Consider the following 22,143-nt stretch of genomic DNA (forward strand, 5'->3'; position numbering starts at 1 on the left):
AAGCATACCAAAATAAGGGAAAATGAATCAAGTACCATGTGTCTTAGTCTGATTATAGGAGGCACAACAATACAGAGTTTTTTTGAAGAATATAAAAGTTAGATGAAATAAACATTAAAGCATATTCAAACAAATGTCAGAGTAAATAAATGGATAAACTGCTTGAGGCATTGAATGCTAAAGATCTTCAGTCTTCAAAGGATGAAGAAACTTAGTTCAACACATGGTTGATTGATGTTTTCAAAGCCTCTTCAACCAGCTTACATGCACTGACTATAACTGCATAAAAATTATATAACTTAAAAATTAAGTTTTGACTTTCTGTAAAAATTATTTTGTTTTTAATCAAACTACTCACAAAGCATAATTTTTAATTTTCTTTTTAAAGAATAAAACACTTAAGTAGTTTAGAATAAAACTGTTCCACATAGTCAATAACTGGAAGTTATCATATCTAAAGGACATGTGAATTTTACTCTTTATCACATTTATTGCTATCATAACCCATCAGCTTCCTAGTCAGCACATCTTGATCCACAAATTTCACCTAAAATATGACTTCCTAATTTTCAATTTGTCCTTAATCTCTTATCGTGTCTTTTTCTGAACTATTGTTAAGTCTCATGTCTCCTTACTATAATTCATCATCCATCCTGTAGTCAGAACCCTCTTCGAAACATGGAAACATGTGCACCTTAAAACATATATATCAATTTGAAAATCAGCTATTAAAATTTTTAGCTCTGAGATATAAATCTTATTGCATAAAGTTTATCCTTCTGAAGTGTGCAATTAAGTGGTTTTAGTATGTTCAAAGTTCTATACTGATTATCACTAATTGTAGTACATTTTCATCAACTTAAAAAGAGTGTCCCATTAGCAGCAGCAGAAGTAGAGATACCCATTCCTAACAATTAAGAAGTAGAGAGACCCTTAATTCCTAACAACCATAAGTCTATTTTCTGTGTCTACTGATTTGCATTGATTCTGGAGAGCCACACAAACAAAATCACAAAATATGTGGCTTTTTATATGTTTTCCTCCCCCCAGTTAGCATGTTTTCTAGATACTGTCTTTTTATGGCCACATAATACTGCCACTGGATAACTATACCACATTTTGTTCATACACTCATCAGCTGGTAGACACTTGGTTTGTTCCCACTTCTTGGCTATTATAAATAACGTTATTATGAGCATTAGTGTACAAATTTTTGTGTGCACAAGTGGTTCAATTCTCTTATACACCTAAGAGTAGAACTGCTAAGTCATACAATCTATCTGTTTTGGGGTATTCTGTTAGTTTTTGTTAACCAATCTAAAACTCTCTGTCTTAGGATATAGAAGTAAAAACCTAGAATCCATCTCTTACTTGGAAGAAGTATTTGCTTTAATATTCCTAACACAAGATTCTTCTAAATTAGAGCAAACTCATTATAGCAGTTAACATACTTTTGGGCCTATTTTTCTAAATCACATATGCCTCTGCCTTTGTCCCTTAAAAATGGTTCACCTCTAAAAGTTCTCCAAATAATAATACCTTTTTCTTGACAATAGAAGTATTTGGATTAAAAAGATTATTATTCTAAATCAGATTTTTTTTGTGCAGTCACTAAAGCACACTACAAAAACTGCCCGTTTCTTGGTATGCATGTATTTCACCTAAAGGAAAAAAGTTAAATTTTTTTAAAGTATTTAAAAATAGGCAATATTACTGCATTTGGTTTCTTTAATTTGGACAAATGCTTGCATTCTGGGAATATAAACTTACCTTAACCCCTGCACTTCCATTCGGCATCTTCTGCAGCTCATAGGGAAGCCTGATCCTTTCAGTTTGCACAATAGGATCGTCAAAAGATCGCCCATGAAGTTTTTTGAAACCGTGAATTGTATTTCTTACATTCGTGACTATCTGTTGGCAGTAAACACTTTTATCAATTACTGAATTAATGCAAAGTAAACTATGCTAGTATTTGAGAATCACCAAGTCTCTTTATCCTATACATCTGTATAAGTTCAGAATTACACACTATCAATTAATTTTCTGGTTTCTAATTGATAGAAGTCCCCTTGGACAGCAAGGATATCAAACCAGTCAATCCTAAAGGAAATCAACCCTGAATATTCATTGGAAGGACTGATGCTAAAGCTGAAGCTCCAATACTTTAGCCACCTGATTTGAAGAGCCAAATCACTGGAAAAGATGCTGATGCTGGGAAAGACTGAGGGCAGGAGGAAAAGGGGGCGACAGAGGATGAGATGGTTGGATGGCATCTACTCAATGGATACACGCGCTTGAGTAAACTCCAGGAGACATAAGGACAGGGAAGCCTGGTGTGCTGCAGTCCATGGGGTCACAAAGAGTCAGACACAACAGAGCAACTGAACAAATTGATAGAAACCACTATCTCCTACCCTTGGAATGTTAAAAACAAAAGTGTCTTTTAAAAAGAACAAAACTTCTCAAATACAATGAAAATCTATCTACAACTCATTTATTTGGCTTTCTTCAAGATTTTCAGGCTAATGAATTAGTATCTTTGATTCTTTCCACTTTCATCTGTGTTTATATTAATATTTACACTATGTCTTTTATCACCCTGCTTTTCTTTTACACTAAATATCTTCTGTGAACTTTATCATGCATTACTACATTACTTCCACTGCTAAAAACTTCTCCTAGGCTAGTAAATTAAAAATCCTTCCATATAGCATGGTGCTAAGTTCATGTGTCTTCATTTGTAAATAGCTTGTATTTTGGCAAAGTAGTTTTTTCTTTAATTAGAACATGTAGTTCAAACTACAGAATATCACTGAGATCCAGTTGTTGTCCTCTTAGTGACCTTCAATTATGAGATGAAAACTACAGGGATGCTGAATTACTATACTGATCTCTTTAGCTTTTTAGGAAAAATAACTTATAGTTTGCTTCCTTCAGAGACTCTAAGCCCTACGATACCTTAAATCAGCCAGATACGAGAAGTAACTTTTAGTGAAGGGGTCATTTTGGCACAAACATTTGGTTATGTGCAATATGAAAATGGAAAAGGAGGAAAAAAACATATTCCACTCAGGCCGACTGTAAGACAATTTGATTAAAAAAATCTTAACAACAATTCCTGGATAAATGAGTCAATTATGTCTACAAAGTCATGGAAAAAAAATAGCTCCATTAAACAGTTATTTTGTAATAAAGAAAAGACCCAGGTATACATTAAAATGTAAAAAATAACTGTTAAGGGCATTTGGTTCATGGCAATAAACAAAGTCTAAGAAAAATGAACCTGTAGCATGGAATGTTAAAGTGAATGTTTTATGCAAAAGGATTTCAGAAGCCTAGAAATACGAATAGTTAAACATATTCCATGTAAAGTGGCAGCCACAGAGAATTAACTCTGGAAACCAGTTTCTCCAATTTTTTCCACCTTCTTTAACAAAGATATCATTCACTTGTTGTAGAAGTATGTATTCTAGATAGCATGCTGCTGCTGCTGCTGCTGCTACGTCACTTCAAGTTGTGTCCGACTCTGTGCGACCCCACAGACGGTAGCCCACCAGGCTCCCCCGTCCCTGGGATTCTCCAGGCAAGAACACTGGAGTGGGTTGCCATTTCCTTCTCCAATGCATGAAAGTGAAAAGTGAAAGTGAAGTCACTCAGTCGTGTCCGACTCTTAGCGACCCCATGGACTGCAGCCTACCAGGCTCCTCCATCCATGGGATTTTCCAGGCAAGAGTACTGGAGTGGGGTGCCACTGCCTTCTCCTCTAAATAGCATATCCCTCATTAAAAGTGACCATACAAGGAAAACCTGATGCCATTTGACAGCATAACCTAACCTCACAACTAAGAATTTTAAAAAAATAAAATTCAAGAAATACTTTACAATCCAAAGCAAAATATATTTAGTAAGATACAAAGATATTAGGATCTGTAAACTTCTTTATTCTCTTTTTTCACTTTTAATTATATAAACTGGGAGCTTAGCTGCCATTATGAAGTTAATTCTTCTTGTAAGTCAAAACATCTACATTAACAACTCACCTGGCTCTTAGCTGCATTTCCAATGGCTCGTGTTCTTGATCCCAAAGATATACACGCTCTGAACAGGGAAAAAAGAAAAAGTGTTCCCAAGGTATTTTTATATTAATGTACTACTACTGTGCTTCTCTTTATACAAAAATGACTTTAAGGATGAATACAATCATGTAGTATTAAAAAAATAGGTTATTGAAATCAGAATTTTACATATTTTTAAACTTTCGTAAGTAATAGAGTAGTTGTCAGAATGTCAGAATTTACAAAAATGTGCTAATAGTTGGCAACACTATATTGGTCCCCAAATTATTTTATTGGTCCCCAAATTATTTTTCAAAATTTTCAGTAAGTCTATGACTTGGATCTAAATCCTGGCTCTGCCACTTAACAGCTGAGTAACCTTGTAGGAATTACCTAACCATTATTTGCCTCAGCTTCCCATCAGGAAGACAGTGTTGATAATAATACCTACTTAGAGAGGTGTGTGAGGATTTAGTGACTGACTATAGGTAAATGATCTCTGGAACCAGAGATCAAATTGCCAACATCTGTCGATCATTGAAAAAGCAAGAGAGTTCCAGAAAAACATCTACTTCTGCTTTATTGACTATGCAAAGCCTTTGACTGTGTGGAAAATTGTTAAAGAGATGGGAATACCAGATTGCCTGACCTGCCTCTTGAGAAACCTGTATGCAGGTCAGGAAGCAACAGTTAGAACTGGACATGGTAACAACAGACTGGTTCCAAATAGGAAAAGGAGTACGTCAAGGCTGGATATTGTCATCCTGCTTATTTAACTTATACGCAGAGTACATCATGAGAAACGCTGGGCTGGAAGCAGCACAAGCTGGAATCAAGACTGCTGGGAGAAATACAGATACGCAGATGACACCACCCTTATGGCAGAAAGTGAAGAGGAACTAAAAAGCCTCTTGATGAAAGTGAAAGAGGAGAGTGAAAAAGTTGGCTTAAAGCTCAACATTCAGAAAACTAAGATCATGGCATCCAGTCCCATCACTTCGTGGCAAATAGGTGGGGAAAAAGTGAGACACTTTTATTTTCTTGGGCTCCAAAATCACTGCAGATGGTGATTGCAGCCATGAAATTAAGACGCTTGCTCCTTGGAAGAAAAGTTATGCCCAACACAGACAGCATATTAAAAAGCAGAGACATTGTGCTGCCAACAAAGGTCCATCTAGTCAAAGCAATGGTTTTTCCAGTGGTTACATATGGATGTGAGAGTTGGACTATAAAGAAAACTGAGTGCCGAAGAATTGATGCTTTTGAACTGTGATGTTGGAGAAGACTCTTAAGAGTCCTTTGGACTGCAAAGAGATCCAATCAGTCCATCCTAAAGGGAATCAGTTCTGAATATTCATTGCAAGGACTGATGCTGAAGCTGAAACTCCAATATTTTAGCCACCTGATGTGAAAAACTGACTCATTTGAAGAGACCCTGATTCTGGGAAAGATTGAAGGCAGGAGAAGGAGATGACAGAGGATGAGATGGTTGGGTGGCATCACCGACTCAACAGACATGAGTCTGAGTAAACTCCAGGAGTTGGTGATGGACAGGGAGGCCTGGAGTATTGCAGTCCATGGGGTCGCAAAGAGTCGGACATGACTGAACAACTGAACTGAATTGATACATAAATGAACAATATGTTGTTTTCATTCCTGCATTTACATGTATTAATAATTCTGCTTATAAAAGTGTAGAGTACCATTTTTATCAAAAAACCATTTCATGCTGTGATTCAAGAAAATGTTTCCATGGTTTCAATATTACAGGTTGTAATTCAGTTGTAATTCATTCAATCAACAAATACTTACAGGCATTGTGTTTATACTAGCTACAATCCAATGTGCTTGGAGAATTTAGTCTATCAAGAAAATCAACATATAAAATTATGAATGATACTAGCAAAAAAAGAGAATAATCACTTGTAGATAATATGGCTTAGGAAAAGCAAGTAGAAGATGTGATTTCTTAATTAAGACTTGAAAGAAAAGAAAGCATTTTAATATGTATCTGGTTTTATGGAAAAGGACATTACTGGTATACAGGTATACCATCTATTCTCAATATAACAGCCTGAGTGATCTTTTTAAAGACAAAGTCCTCTGCTAAAAACCCTGCAATGGTGTCCTGTTTGCCCAACAGCCAATAAACAGCCATGGTTTGTTCTGTAGCTGCTCTACCCTGTAACTTCAATCTAGGCACAGAAGTCTCCTTGCTATTTCTACAGTAGGGCAAGTACATTTCTGCCTCAGGGCCTTTGTACATGCTATTCTCTCTGGAACACAGGCCTTGAGCTCTCATTTCATGTCTCTGGCTCAACTATCAGCTTAATAGAAATACCTTTTCTATCTTACATAAACAACATTCTTGCTCCTCCCCCAACACACACATCTTGTTTCCTCAATTTTATTTTTCATAAATGTATCACCATTTGATACAATTTTTTTTTACTGACTATATATCCACATTAGAGTGTAAATTCTGTGTGGGTAGATAATATATGTCTTATTGCCTTGATCTGCAGTCTCCAGTATGGTAGCCACTAGCTAGTAAAATTTAAATTGACTAAAATTAAAAATCAGTCACATTTCAAGGGCTCAAAGCCAATTTTCAAGAGTTTCAAAGCTACATGTGGCCATTAGATATGCAAAAAACAGAAAGCACATAGAACATATACTGTAGAACAGGAAGTTCTACTGGATAGCACTGCTATCTGTACAGTGTCTGGTACATAACCAAGGTACTTACTGAATGAATGGAAAAATGGCTCTGAAGGGTAATGCTCATTTGGAGACGATGAAGAATGCAACTTTACTAGTTTCATAGGACATTTTGGTAGATCTATCAGGGCCAGATTATATAATGTTTTAAATGATATATTATAAATGTTAAATATATTTAATTAGGTTTTAAGAGATCATTAAAAGCTTTTGAATAGCAGAAAGAACACTCCATGCTTTAAAATATATGTGTGTGTATGTATATACATATGTGTATATGTATTATATAAACTGAAAAGGAAAGATCCCAGAACAGTGCTTTTCAAGGGCTGAACAAGATACTATTACATTGCAGACATTGGATTCTCAGTAAAGGCAAGCAGTTAAGTTCATCAATTTAACAGATGAATGCTGAGTAACTACTACATGCCTGGCACTCTGATGGGTAGTAGAGCTATAATAATGAGGGGAAAAAAGTCAGACATCATATTGGCTCCCCTGGCACTTACACTGCTGTAGACTCACTCCAATGTACCAAGTAAACTAGGCGGTACCCAAATGGGCACACATGGCAATGAAGAGTCGACAACAACAGGAATTGACCTAAAAGAGGAGGATCAGGGATGGCCTACCTGAGAAAATGATGAGATTTGAAAGAAAAGTAAACAATGACAGATTCAACTAGGGGAGTGTTTGGCAGAGGTCATTTACACCATAGGAATGGGAGTAGCACTAGAAGTCATCAATAATCTCTTATCAGGACAGTGGCAGTTGAGATAAAAGGAAAAGGAATTAAGAGATTTTAGGAGCTAAAACTCAAAGGACTTGGTGATGAACTAGATCTTCAGAGTGCAACAAGCAGCCACCAGAAACACATGGCTATTACGAACATGAAATGCAGCTAGTCTGTATAAGTAAGTTTAAGTAATGCGCGCTAACTGACTATACCACTGGGGCCCCAGTGCAGCTAGTCTGAATCGAGATGTACTTACTTTAAGTATGAAACAATATCTTATTAATTTAAAAACACTGATTACATGCTGAAATAAGATTTTGAATATACTGAGTTAAATCAAGTATATTAAAATTAATTTTGTCTGGATTTTTATTGAAACTATTAGAATATTTTAAATTATGTATGTGGCTCACATATATTTATTTTTACTGAATAGTGCTGGAATAGGTAATAGGAAGAGGTAAGTAACAAGAATAATATACAGGTTTCCAGTTTGCATTGGAGGGTAGATAGTTGTGCCATGCAATAAGACAGAAAATGCTGTACGAGGGACCTGTTTGGGGATGGACCATCACAAGTTCTATTTTGGCTATGTTGAGATTGAAGTGCCTTTGATACATCCAAGGAGGTATTTATTTAGAACTAAATGTTAAATGTGATGAACTGATATATGACAGAATTGAAGTTACTTTTCTTTCATTGTGATCTGGTAAAAATAGGTAAACAGGATATATTAACAATCAGTGGTTGAGGTGACACCTTCATTTTTCTTGCAAATAATTCCTTGATTCAACATAGTCTCTGCCAGAGTAGACTTTGCATGCCTGATACAGAAATCCATGTAGACGGTGGGCATTCCATTCTAAACTCATCAGAGAAAATATGGACTTGCCATCTCTTGGCCAGCTTTATTTTGGGAGTTGAGACCCATTTTGCTATCAACTCCATTATCTGGATACACTTTGAAAAACTTAATTTTTCAGCACAAGGATATCATTACTTTAATGCACAGAAAATCTTAGGTTGATTCCAAGGGTTAAACTTCTGTTAAAACTCTTAGATCCAAGTAAGATTGATTCAACTATCATTTATTGCTGTATTCACTGTGTTTGCTGTATTCAGTGCTGTATTCACTGAAATATGTTTTATGCCTGTATCTTTTCATGAAGAAAGCTACAGTTATCATTATCAGACATTCTCTTCAGGTTAAAAGCAGACAACTTGTAAAGTTCAAAAATTTAATGTTATAACTTGGAAATACCCAGTTTCAATACAAAGAAAACTCTCCTCACATACTGCATGCGTGCTAAGTTGCTTCAGTCATATCTGACTCCCTGCGACCCCACAAACTATAGCCCACAAGACTCCTCTGTCCATGGCGTTCTCTAAGCAAGAATAATAAAGTGGGTTGCCATTTCCCTCTCTAGCTAAAGGTCCTTCTCACATACTAAAGGTCTTCAAATTCCCTCAAATTTTTTTTTTCCCCAAAAGATTCTATAGCACAGCCATTATATAAGTATCTGTCAAGGATTTTCAGAAAAATCAAAGTAATTTAAATACCTATTCTCTTTCAAAACTTTTACCTAATTTTCAGTAATACCAAGGCAAACAGACATATTATACTATATATTAGGTTGACACAAAAGTTTTTCTAGAAAAGGATATTCAACAGTTTATCCAACTATATATCACAAAATCCAATTATACTTTTTATAGATTATTTCAACTACTATTTAGAAAATCCATTTTATACCTAAAAGGAAAAAAAAAAGAGTTTACAATGCAGCTTAAATCCACTATATTCAGGCTGATGTTGCCATTGTAACAGTAGCCCTCGACTCTCAAAGAATGCACAAAATTAAACAAATAAGCAGAACTTCTAAATGTTCTGTATAGCTTTAAGTAGAGGAGGGGCATAAAAATCAAAAGACAGGATGTTACTTAAGAAAGCTATATTTGTATTTTCCCCTAAAATCTACAATTAACTGTCTTTCTTATAAAGCCAAGCATGGCTAGGTTGGAGAACACACACACTGCCAACAGACCATCAGACTTCTCACCTAAGAGGTCAACACTCTAGATTTGTTTGCTTCTTTGTAAATCTCTACCAAGGAATCAAAACCTCTTGATCTTATCACTGACACTTTTAAAATAGCCCTATTTTTAGAAATTTCCGCTTTCCCTTGTCAGTTCCATAAGATCACAATTACTATTTATAGTCTCTGCTATCACTGAGTAGATGCAAAGACATACAATAGCTGAATTAATGATGTAAGAGGACAATCAATTGGTTTAAATAAGGGGTTTGTTCCTCACACAGCCAATTTGGCTCTGAATCAAATTGTCAACCACTGAGGAACTCTTTTCAACTATAGCTGCCAAGATGTCTATAGAGCAGGGTTTCTCAATCTTGGTACTACTGACATTTGGGGCTGATTTTTTGTTGAGGGACCAGGGCAATTTTGTGCACTGTAGGATTTTAAAGCATCTCTGGCCTCTACCTGCTAGATATCATTAGCTCTCTTCTGTTCCGTCTCCCAGTGTGACAACTGCCAAGTATCTTCAGACATTGTCAGCACCCTAGGGTATAAAATCTCCTCCAGCTGAAAACCACTGCATCATTTCCCAAATAGTGTTCTGTACAAAGTAATCCCTTAGTGGTTCAAATAAGCCGAGGAAAACATTCTCTTCTATTTCAATGCCTCTAAACAAATTAAGGATTTGAGACTGTGACAGTAAAGAAAACATGTGATTATTATTTCTCAAACTTAACTATCTAGAAAAGAAGTAAAGGAATGATTGTTACCATTTCTTTTTTAGTTTGCTACTTAGAAATATTAGACTAGGAAACAGGAACCCACTCCAATATTCTTGTCTGCAGAATCCCATGGACAGAGGAGCTTGGTGGTCTACAGTCCCTGGGGTCTCAAAGAGTCCAACACGACTGAGCGACTAATGCTTAGAAATGTAAAATTTTTAGACACCTATGATTTAGTAATAATATAAACTTTTCAATCTTTGAATATGGACAATGAATAAAATATTTTAACATATAAAAACAAAAATTCCTTTAGTAGTCTCCAAATGCTTCTAATAAGCATAACTCCCAAATTAAATTTGTTCTTAACTTAAAACCATTAACAGAAATCTGCTGCATGTGTGTGTGTGCTCAGTTATGTCCGACTGTGATCCCACTGATCGTAGCCTTCTGGACATCTCTGTCCATGGGGTTTCCCAGGCAAGAATACTAGAATGGGTTGCCATTTCCTACTCCAGGGGATGTTCCCGACCCAGGGATTGAACCCTTGTTTCCTGCATTGGCAGGCAGATTCTATACCACTGTCCCACCTGGAAAGCCCCTACAGAAATCACACACACATTTACACAGCTGATTTAATTTTTATTTAAAAAGCTGATTAGGTACTTTAAATTAGACACACTGTTTAATTATTAGATACAGTATTTTAAAAACTGATTATCTTACTCAAAATTCATCCGTTCAAAGACAAGTAACAATGCATAATAATTTTGTCATTTTTATTATGACTGCCTAGAACAAAGATTTGCAAATTACCACTTACCACATATTTTTGTAAATAAAATTTAATTAGAACATAGCTATGCTCATTAATTTGTACTATAATGACCACACACTAAGTGAAGTGAAAGTCGCTCAGTTGTGTCTGACTCTTTGTGATCTCATGGACTATAGAGTCCATGGACTTCTCCAGGCCAGAATACTGGTGGGGGTATCCTTTCCCTTCTCCAGGGGATCTTCCCAATCCAGGGATTGAATCCAGGTCTCCCACATTGCAAACAGATTCTTTACCAGCTGAGCCACAAGGGAAGCCCAAGAATACTGGAGTGGGTACAGGTAGCCTATCCCTTTCTCCAGCAGACCTTCCTGGCCCAGGAATTGATTCGGGGTCTTCTGCAATGCAGGCAGATTCTTTACCAATTGAGCTATCAGGGAAACCTAACCTCATACTAACCACATACTAAAAGGCATGTTAAACATCTTAAACTCAATGTATATTATGTAATTTGTACCTATCATTCCTGCCTTCTAGAATTTTTTCAGAATTTTTCAGCTACAAATTCAAGGCAATGACTAGAGAGTCATTTTATTTTGTGGATAATATTCATACTAAAAGATTTCATAGTACTAGCTTTGGCCATGTTAAAGTGTGGGACGTCTGCCCATCCACTCATTTAGGCACAATTTCATTAAAAAAAAATTTCATTGAATTTTTGTCAACAGCAAAATGCTTTGCAACACACACTAATAGACATGTACAGATAAATGGAATACTGTACATACATTAAGAAGAATGAGGTAGAGTCATATGAGCAAATTTGAGATGTTCACATTATATTTTGAAAAAGCCAACTGCAGAATGTATAAATGTAATTCTACTTTTGCTAAAAAATCCCAGTTTAATACATATACTCACTTTGTATAGAAACACACATATTAAAGTTTAGGAGGTAGCTGGGAAGAGACAGAAAAGATATACTTTATGTAATTCTTCAGTATTTAAAATACTTTAAATTAATGTAATCTCACAGTAGAACATACAAACAAAACCATTTCATATGATACAAAGAATAAATAATTTTAAAAATGTAAAAATTTTCTCCTAACCTGAACTGCTATTACCATTAAAAAGTCCTCCTACCCAGCAAGTCACTGTTAATGTCTGGAGTTTCCCGTTTTCCATGTAGAAAAATTTTTTATTTTCAGTATCTCAAGGTAAGTGATTTCTGCTTTTGTGCATTGAACAGGACATCTCACATATCTGAGATGTGGTGTATAAATAATATTTTCCCATATTTTCAGATTATACGTATGTTGATAAGTACAGAAAACCAGAGAACTGTTTAGTCTGCTAAGTTGGATCCTGCAGAATTTTAATAGTAAAACGAATATATACATCTAACAAAAATGTCTTGAAATAAGTTTGATTAAAAGATCCATTTTCTTTATTGTAAATTAAGTTCATAAAAATTCAAAACATTACAGACTATGTATTAAGAGCACACTTCCATAATCTACTTCCAAGAAATACCCACTATTAATAGTTAATAGTCTTTCCACACTGCTTTCCTCCATAGTTTTGCACTAACATTTTGTGTACCTACTTTTATATCAATTTCTAAATTGAAACAAGATTTTTACATGTTCTTAAAATAACTTAAAAGCATACTAAAATAACATTTTAAAACAAGATAATATTTCTTAGAAACTAGACAGTAACAGATGACTTTACTGATGCTTCTCTATACAGTAAATGCCCAGACAGATAATTTGTTCCAATACAGCCCATTACCCAATATATAGATACCATCTGTATGCCAACAGATAATGTAAGGGCACTGGGTTTCTGGGGTCAAAGAAGCCTGAAACTAAATCCATTTCACTGCTATTTCTTGGCCAAGATATTTAACTTTGCTTAAGGCTTCTTATGAAAAAAGATAGCTAGGATTATCAAACTCATAGAATTGATGTGATACATATGCCAGTGCGAACAATGCTAAGCCCATAGAAATCATCACTAAATATCAATTTAAAATGCAGGGAGCATGTTTTAGCTGTGCGAGTTGGACCATAAGGAAAGCTGAGCACTGAAAATTGATGCTTTTAAACTGTGGTGTTGGAGAAGACTGCTCAGAGTCCTTTGGACAGCAAGGAGATCCAACCAGTCCATCCTAAAGGAGATCAATCCTGAATATTCATTGGAAGGACTGATGCTGAAGTTCTCTGGCCACCTGATGCTGGGAAAGATTGAAGGCAGGAGGAGAAGGGGACGACAGAGGATGAGATGGTTGGATGTCATCACCGACTCCTTGGACATGAGTTTGAGGCAAGCTCCAGGAGTTGGTGATGGACAGAGAAGCCTGGTGTGCTGCAGTCCATGGTGTCGCAGAGAGTCAAGACACAACTGCATGACTGAACTGATGTTTTATCTGACCACATGCTTTAATCTGATATTGAATGAGGATTTCTGGCTCCAATTTTATTTTCCCATGTGTGAAACTAACCACTTTGATATAACTGAGTCTGAGATGGAAATTCCAATCCCTACATCTATACTTAATTGAACAATATAAACATATTCAAGGCCTGAAAAATGTGCACACTCAGTAATTCTAATTCTAGAAGCTTACTTGAAGGAATTAAGGGTCAAAAATTTAGTTACAAAGATAGTTATTGCAGCACTGCTTATAAAAAGAAAATATAAACAACCTGAATACCAATAAGGGATAATTTAAGGAAATTCAGTGTTTGAATATACAAACACTGAAACTGAGTTCTATGTGCTAAGCCACTTCAGCTGTGTCTGACTCTTTGCAATCCCATGGACTGTAGCCCACTATAGGCCAAAACATAATTATCTTTTTCATTAAATTGTCTTTGGTTTATACATAGGATTCTCCCATGCATACATAATTATGTATATTAAAGAATGAAATGTGAAAAAGTGTGGATGCTGAAACCAACTAAATCAAACATTTTCTACTTTTTTTCCCACACGATCTTTTTAAAATGTATTTGCTTCTTAGCAATGCCTTTGGCATATTACATTGACGTTAGCAAAAGGACATACAAAGAATTTTTTTTTTGTAAAGCTAGTTTATATGTATTATTAAATACTGTGGTGTATCAGAAAAGTTTCAGGTCCTCCAATAGTTACGCTTTTTGCAAGATAGGCATTAATGAATAAACATTTAGGAATCAGGAAGGGCTATGTTTTCGCTCAATAATGTAAGCCCCACAAAGTAAATACACACTGTAAGAGCACCAGACTACAATGAAGTACTAGTTCAACAATAAAAGGTATACTCCTGAAACACACGACAGTATACAACTCCAGAAAGAAGGGCAGAGCTGCTGATACAAGCGAGGGATACAATCCTTCCACTTTTAGAACGTTCTACTTTGGTTTAGCCTCATTAAATCTAGATATTAGAAGTGACTCTCTTACATACAAATCAGAAAGATAACCTCAGCCACACAGAATTTGCCAATGTGTTTGAGAATATTAACAGAGACTTTAGAAGACTTAAATGAGCAGCCTAATTTCTAAAGAACTCTCTCTGAAAGTGTGGCCAGGCTCTTTAAATTTAAAGAGTCATGGAACCACTAATAAGATTTTTGAGCCTGGAAATGCAATATCTGTTTTACAATTCTGGTTTCTGATCTTTTAGGATAAGGCTTTAAAGGTAAGGGGAACATTCATCCGACCTCTCATTTTTTCTCTATAGGCTAAGTTCCTGAAGCCAAAAACTGCCCGCATTAACCTTTATTCTGACGAAAGAGGAGAGTGGAATTTCCTAGTCCTTTTCTGGCAGAAGCCCATATCTGCTGTGACTTAAAACGCTGTAGAGATGAAGTCATCAGTAGTTCACAATTTACGCTTCACTGTCTCATTGTGCATAAAGCCAGAGAAAGATGTAAAAAGAAGCAAGAGTTCTAACAGTACTATGAACATTAACTGACCTATGCTCACGTTTGAGACTGTAAGTATACAGGAATTTCAGCAAAAGAAATATAATGCATATATCTAGAAAAAGGTGGTATAAATCTTCTAGAATATTCTTTAAAAGAAACTAAAGCACAAACTGCTCCAAGTAAACGATCGTCAAAACCTCCTTGACGTAATTTATTCATAAAAGATTAGCAATATAATTATTTAAAGGCTTAGCTTAACACTGATCTTGGACAAGATTAGTCTGATGTTTAAAGTAGTATATTTTGGACCATTCAGAAAGGTCAAATCAACATGTTTGGTTGCTTAATCATAGAAAATAAGACACTGACAGATAGTTACCTCATAAAATTACCGGTAACAGGAATCTACAATAAGAAGCTAGTTTTTCATATCCCCGTCTTACTTAATTATATTATTTGCTAACTTCCCAGGCCACAGAAACAATGAAACATGTGCATACATGTTTCCATGACATAATGCCACTCCTTCTATTCTTTCATCAAGTGTTCATAATGGAATCACTTCACAATCATGTTTATACAGGACAGATGCCTCTGACTCTCCAACAATTCATTCTGTAGAAATACGCTTTCGATAGGTTCTAACTCCACTACTTTCCTTTAATGGATGAACATTACCGACACGTGGGCAATGACTCCCATCCCTGATTCTTTCCCTATTAATGCACCACTAACCTACGCCCTTGGAAACCCGTCCGATTACCCCCAATTCTCAAGGACACTGAGGTAAAATCCCTTCTTTTAAAAAACAAACAAAAGAAGCCCTTCTGGGCCAGATGAACCTGCAACTCATATTCTGACATTTGCATTCTAAGCTTTCATTTCTTACTTTTCTGAGAGAAAGCTGTGGCGTTGACAGATGGGCAAAGGAGGAAGGGGAGAAACAATAAAGAATTTTTTTACTGAGCGAGCGCGGATGCCCGCCCTCGGCCAATAATCCCAAACAAGCCAGGCGGGGTGGGGGGGACTCGATCTTTCTCTAATGTTCAGAACGTCGTGGTGGTCCCGCACCAATCCTTTTCCTGAAAACTAAAGCAGGGCCGCCGGGGGACGGAGGCGTGGTGGTGGGCGCGCGCGGGGGCTGGGGGGGTGGGGAGGCGGTGGGGGGGGGGGTGCGTGGGTACACAGATGCGCCAACTATCCGAGTTAAGTCCCTTGTCCTTGAAGGAAAAGAAGCTTTGCGGAGCGAGGTAGTCCGACTCCCACCTGGGCCCGCCACCCCGCGGACTGCAATTGATGGGCTGCACCTGTCATCTCAGAGTTCGGCGCATCAGAAGAAACCAGCAGGCGGGACAAATGCGAGGGTCGGGAGGAAACGTTTCCCAGGATTACCACCAGACCGGGCACTTACGGCGTACACCTGTCGCTGTACTCATTGGCGATGGTTTCGATGCCGCCACTCCTCGCTACTGCGATGTAGCAGTTGAGAAAGCCGAGGTCAATGCCGACCACAGACATCCCGCCGCCTAATGGTAGGGGTGATGGTGCAGAAGCCCTCGGTGCGGGGACCGCGTCCTCTTCTGGGCTGTTGCTCCTGGAACAACGACTCCTACGAGAAGCAAAGGAGAGATGACCCCAAGTCGCTGCGCATTAAATCTAGGGCAGCGCGTCGGGGAACCTTGGAGGAGGGGAAAGCCGCCCGCGCCGCAGCCTTCGCCGCCCAGGTCTCTCTCCACTGCAGTTCGGCAGCCTCCAACCGGCAGTTACGGGGGTCTGCGCCTGCGCGCTCCGCCGCCGGGGCGGCGCGCGAGCTGCCCCTTCGTGCCCGAGACTGCTCCTGGCCCTGACTTCGGCCTCCTCCGTCAGCGCTCGGGCAACGGCTGCCCGAGGAGCTGCGGGTTCGAGAAAGATCTGGAAAATGGAGGCGGCTAAGCCAGCAGGAGTGGGAGGGAGGAGAAGGGGGAGCGGGGAGGATTAGGCAGGAAAGGAGGAGGGGAAGCAGAGCCGGTTGGCTCGCCACCGCGCGGCTTCAGGGCGCACTGCGGCTGGACGAGGTGCGAGCCCCGGCCCGGCCAGAGGTTTGCCCACGTGTTTGGAAGAACCCCTTTGGGTTGTTTTGGCAACTGGGCACCGGCGTGCTGCAGCCGCAGGGCACTGCCCGGGCCTGCCCGGCGTCGGGCGCGCAGCCTGGCGGTTGCTGGCCCGGCGCCGCCGCCTCGGTCTTTTCCTCCAAGGGGCCCGCCCGCAACTCCAGCACCCACCCGACGGCCTCGCCGCCCCGAGGGGCCCATGTGCTGCCAGCCAGCGCGCTTGCAGTCCCGCCGCGCGGCCCCGCCGCCCGCCCGCCGCGCCCAGCTCTGTGAGGTGGCGCCCATTGTGCGGCCGCCGGTGGCCTCGCCTCGCCTGTTCCCCAGGGGAGCGCGGATCCCGAGGGAAAGGGGTCCTATGTTGTGTGAAAGCCGACTGAACAGTTTCCCCCAGCCTAACAAGGGCTTGAAACACCAAAACAACAAACATGTCAAGAAACAACACGCATGCAACTCTCCCTTGGTATAACTTCCCTCACTTTATCCTAAAAGGAGCAGCCTCCTCCACTAACCCTTACTTACCTCTGAAAACCAGTTTTACAGGACAGTAATATTAAGTCTGTGTGTCCTGTGACACCAGGCAAGCCTGTGCATAGCCGCCACCCTTTGGTCCCCAGAGAAGCCTCCAGTGGTTCAAATGGCTTTCTTCCTTTGATCAGGATAAGTGGTGGTGTCTGAAATTTAACCAAGTTATAGTTAACACTTACAAAGTTTGGCTGCTCTGTTCCTTTTCATTCAATTCTTCCTGAGTTTTTTCTTCCTTCTTATTCAGTTCTTTGTGGGTTTCCTGTTCCTTGTCATTTGGTTCTTTGTGGTCCTGTTGATCGTCGTTCAGTTCTTCGTCGGTTTCCCATTCCTCGTCATTCGGTTCTTCATAGTTCTGTTCCCTGTCATTCAATTCTTCCGGGATTTCCTCTTCTTTCTTGCCCAATTCCTTGTGTGATTCCTGTTGCTTCTTGCTTGATTCTTCATGTGTTTCCTGTTTCCCGTTTGTTGGTACCATGAGAAAGCCTTTTTTACGAGGTTTTTTCATAGGCTGATTGTCCTTATTTGTCCACTTCTTCAAAGAACTGAGACTTTTTACTACAATCAGTGCTGCAATAGCAGCAGCAGCAAGGGTGGCTATAGCTCCTGCTGCTGTTGCTATGAGGAACATGAAATCCATTTTCAAGGGCGGTACTGAGGAAACTGTGATGTACTGTAATGTTCAGCAATGTTTTGGCTCCGGTCTGTCTTCATTAAAGAATTACATCTCTCTTCCATCTCACAAGCACACAAGAAACATGGTAACTCCCGACGACGACGCCATCCTCTGTCCTCTCTGCGGCAGGTGTCACGGCCGCGTCTCCCAGCAGGCAGTGCGTGAGCAGGGCAGGGATTGGGTGCTGCTGCTCGCAATAGAACCCGGGCCCCAGTGCTGCTGGGCGGCCCCCGGCTTGTACCCACTCTCAGTTCCCCTTGTAGCCCCCGTCCCGTTAGGCCTGCCACCATCTATTTATTCTAGAATATCCTGAAATTCTCCTAGGACCATTTAGTTCTCCATTGCTCTCTGTACAACTTGAGAGTGTGAGAATAATTTTCCTATTAAAAAACACTTAAAAGAGCAAAAAAGAAACAACTGGGGTCAGAAGCAAGAGATTACTATTATTATTCTTTACCATTTCTGGGAGGAAATGAGACCACCTCCTGTCTGAAAGCATGACAGGTTTGGTGGGTCACAAGAATTGGGTTGTGGTCCCAGCTTGGTCTAACTTAACTAGTGGTAGGACCTCTGGCAAGTTACTTAACTACCAAGCCCTAGGTTTAAAACCTGTTAAAATGAAGAAGATACATGTAACTATGAGACTGTTGTTATTATTGTATAATGTGAACATAGTCACAGTGCCTGGCACCAAAAAGGCCAATACATGGTAGATATGCCCAGCTGCTGTTGCTGCAATGTAGGAATTTTGTGGGGTTATGTATATTGATCAGTGTATCCAGCAATCCTTCTGTATTCTTATAACTTCTAGTATTCCTAGAGATTCCTGGATTTTCTGTATATAGAACCATATGGCCTGGGTAATAACTAATACTTTTTCAGTTTTAATCCTGTTTTCTCTTATGTTGCCTACCAGTAGTACAATGAATACAAGCTGTAACGGCAAGCATCCTTGTTTTGTGCTTAACATTAAATACATCCGCGTTGACATTAAAGAACCTGAATTTATCCTCTTTTCCTTGCTAAGAGGTTTTTCCTAAGTGGATACTAAAATTTAACAAATGCCATGCATCATCTATATTTTGAAATGATCTTTTTTCTCTCATCAGTTAATGTGGTGAATAATATGAACAGATTTTCTAATTCATATTTCGGAATAGATTTCTAATTGCTGCACTCCTAGGATAAACCTGTTAGGCCATCCATGATGGTTCTGTTTTAGATACATTTGATTTAGTTTGTGATTATTTTATTTAGAATGCTTATATCTGTAAGGTTTTATTTTCCTTTATTATTCTTGCTAATATCAAGATTATACTGGCTTAATTAAAGAAGTTGAGAATGTTTCCTCTTTTTCTTTTCTCTGGTAAAGTTTTGCAAAGACAAGCCTGAAAACCATTTTGACCCCTGGAGTTTACAAGCAGATTTATGACCATGGGTCTAAGTTTCTTTAGGGGATATAGTCTATGTTTTCTATTTCTTGTATCAATATTTATATTTTTACTGAAAAGTGACCATTTCATCTAGGTTTTCATGTTTGTTGGCATAAATTTGATTATTCATTAAAAAATATCCCTTCTACAGCTATATGTCCAACTTTCTCAATATTGTTTATTTGAATCCCTTTTCTTGGTTCCTTATCAGCTTTACTGATAATACTGATGCTAGAGAAATGTGTCTGTGGACTTGCAATTACTGCACTCCAGAATTAAGCAGACGACCTACCTAGTTTGGATAAGGAAATGGCAACCCACTCTAGTACTCTTGCCTAGAAAATTCCATGGATGGAGAAGCCTGGTGGGCTACAGTCCATGGGATCACCAAGAGTCGGACACGACTGAGCGGCTTCACTCACTTACTCACCTACCTAGTTATAGTAATACACCTAGTTTTGTATACATTGGGGTCTGCCCCTAAAACATTTTAAGGAGGAAGAAACCAAAATGTGTGTAGGCTCCCAAGAACACTGATTATCCCCCAATTTACCAAGTTATGTTACCTCTCCCACCCAAAAGTCTTTTACAGCCAGTGTTTGTCAAAGTTTACCAATACGTTTACTTCACTGCTTTTGCATCCCTCTTTCCATCTGGGTTCAGTTTTCTTTCAGTAATTGTTTTAGTAAAGGTCTCTGAATGGTGAACATTTTTGTCTAAAAATGTTTTAACTTAAAAAATTTTCTTTTATTGGAGGATAATTGCTTTACAATGTTGTGGTATCTCTGATTTACCTTTTGAATAATAACTTGGTTGCCAATAGAATTTTTGATTGACAGTAACTGTCCCTTATCTTTTAGCATCCATTATTATTGATGAGTCTAAATATTGTTCCTTTCCAAGTTACGAGTTTTATCTCATTATTTCATTTTATTTTGTAGTTTCATTAGGATGCATCTAATATGGATTTTATTAGACAAAATCTACTCAGAATTTTTTTTATTAACCTGAGGATGGATGAACTTTTTAGGTTCTGGAGAAGTCTCAGTCATTGTCCTTTGATTACTGCCTCTCACCCCTTTTCAGTGTCTTCTGGATCTATTAGAATGTGTAGGGACTCTCTAACTTCTATGACTCTTAGCTCTTTTCATCATGTTTTTAATTTCAAACACTTTACCATTTCAAGATGTTCTTTCAAACGTGACTCTTAGCTTTTTGTCATGTTTTTCATTTCATTCATTTCTAGATGTTCTTTCAGACTTGGCTATTCTTCTTTTAACTACACTATTTGTATTATTTTGCTTCCTTTAAAACTTTATTCATCATTTTAAACATTCTAAGTCTAGAGCCTTTTAGAGTATTTTATCACATTTTTAGTTCTAGGGGTGCTAATTCTGATTGTATAATACCTACTAACTCTTCCACACAGTGCTTGTTTCCTCATATGATTTGTTTTCACTATAAATTCACCTGCAATAAGGTTTTTTCTGTGGGATATTTTGTGTGCCCTGGGTCACAGAAGTGTCCAAGAGAGAGGTTTTGTTATTTGTTTCTGTCAGAGCCCTGAGGAAGTCTCACTGGTCCTAGAACAGTTTTAATTATTCAGGTTGGAGTTCCTGTATCACAGATAGTGTTTACGTATATATTCTGAACTTTTTGTTGTGACTCAAGCCTGGGGGTTTTGATTTCTCACAGATGACTTTCCTTTTCCTGCTCATTGCTTTGAGGTAGTTGGCAATCCTCTTTATGTACTATGGTCTGGTGCCTATCTTAGTTTCTCCTTTTAAATAAAACGCCTTCCAACCTTTCAGCTCTATTGTAGAGTCATGTGGTTGGCAGGCACAGCATGTTGTTTCAGTCCCCTAGGTAACATTTCACTTTCTTTTGTCCTAACTATATACATGTTCCAGCCTTCAAAGAATACACTTTTGGTCTAGTGATTTAGTAATTAAATTCCTGTTTGCTCTCTATGGATGCCATTCAGGATTTTAAAGACATTTTGCTTCTAAGCATGTCCCTGAGCAAGCTGAAAACTTTTATCTTTTCTTAGTTTATGTTTGTATGGGACACTGTTACTAATATTTTATTATTTTAAATGCTTTGGTCCATCTTAAATCTTCCTTTTTTGTAGTAAACAGAATTACTGATAGTATAGAAGGAAACAAAAACATGTATCTTGTTATTTAACTTTTTGTGTTATGTTGACCTCTGCAAGAAATCATGTTAAGCGTTTTCAAAAGAGTTAACTTTTTTTCTCAAGTGATAGCACCCAATAGACTACAAAGTATACTTTGGATTATTTTCCTTGAAATATACTTTGCCCTGTGCACCAGGACGTTCACTCACTCTGTTTTGGTTTTACCCACTCATGGCTTCATAAAATCTAAAGTTTATTCCCACTAGCTTAACATTCCTTTACCCACTAAAACTTGTAAAATCTTAGGAATTTCAAATGTA

General features: G+C 38.2%; 1 protein-coding gene across 1 annotated transcript in view; it reads right to left on the bottom strand.

The window, feature by feature from the left end:
• HSPA4L (heat shock protein family A (Hsp70) member 4 like) overlaps positions 1-18,363 on the bottom strand; it is a 59,212-nt gene extending 40,849 nt beyond the window's left edge. The window contains exons 1-4 of the mRNA XM_055550724.1: positions 17,760-18,363; positions 16,377-16,574; positions 4,041-4,098; positions 1,771-1,911 (exon numbers count right to left, since the gene is read on the bottom strand). Of these exons, the coding sequence (XP_055406699.1) occupies positions 1,771-1,911; positions 4,041-4,098; positions 16,377-16,574; positions 17,760-18,217 (855 nt within the window). The 5' untranslated portion in view covers positions 18,218-18,363. The remainder of the gene's footprint in view (positions 1-1,770; positions 1,912-4,040; positions 4,099-16,376; positions 16,575-17,759) is intronic.
• Between the last annotated feature and the right edge of the window lie 3,780 nt (positions 18,364-22,143).

This window comes from Bubalus kerabau, chromosome 16 (genome assembly GCF_029407905.1).
Source record: "Bubalus kerabau isolate K-KA32 ecotype Philippines breed swamp buffalo chromosome 16, PCC_UOA_SB_1v2, whole genome shotgun sequence".
In the NCBI taxonomy this organism is placed as follows: domain Eukaryota; kingdom Metazoa; phylum Chordata; class Mammalia; order Artiodactyla; family Bovidae; genus Bubalus; species Bubalus kerabau.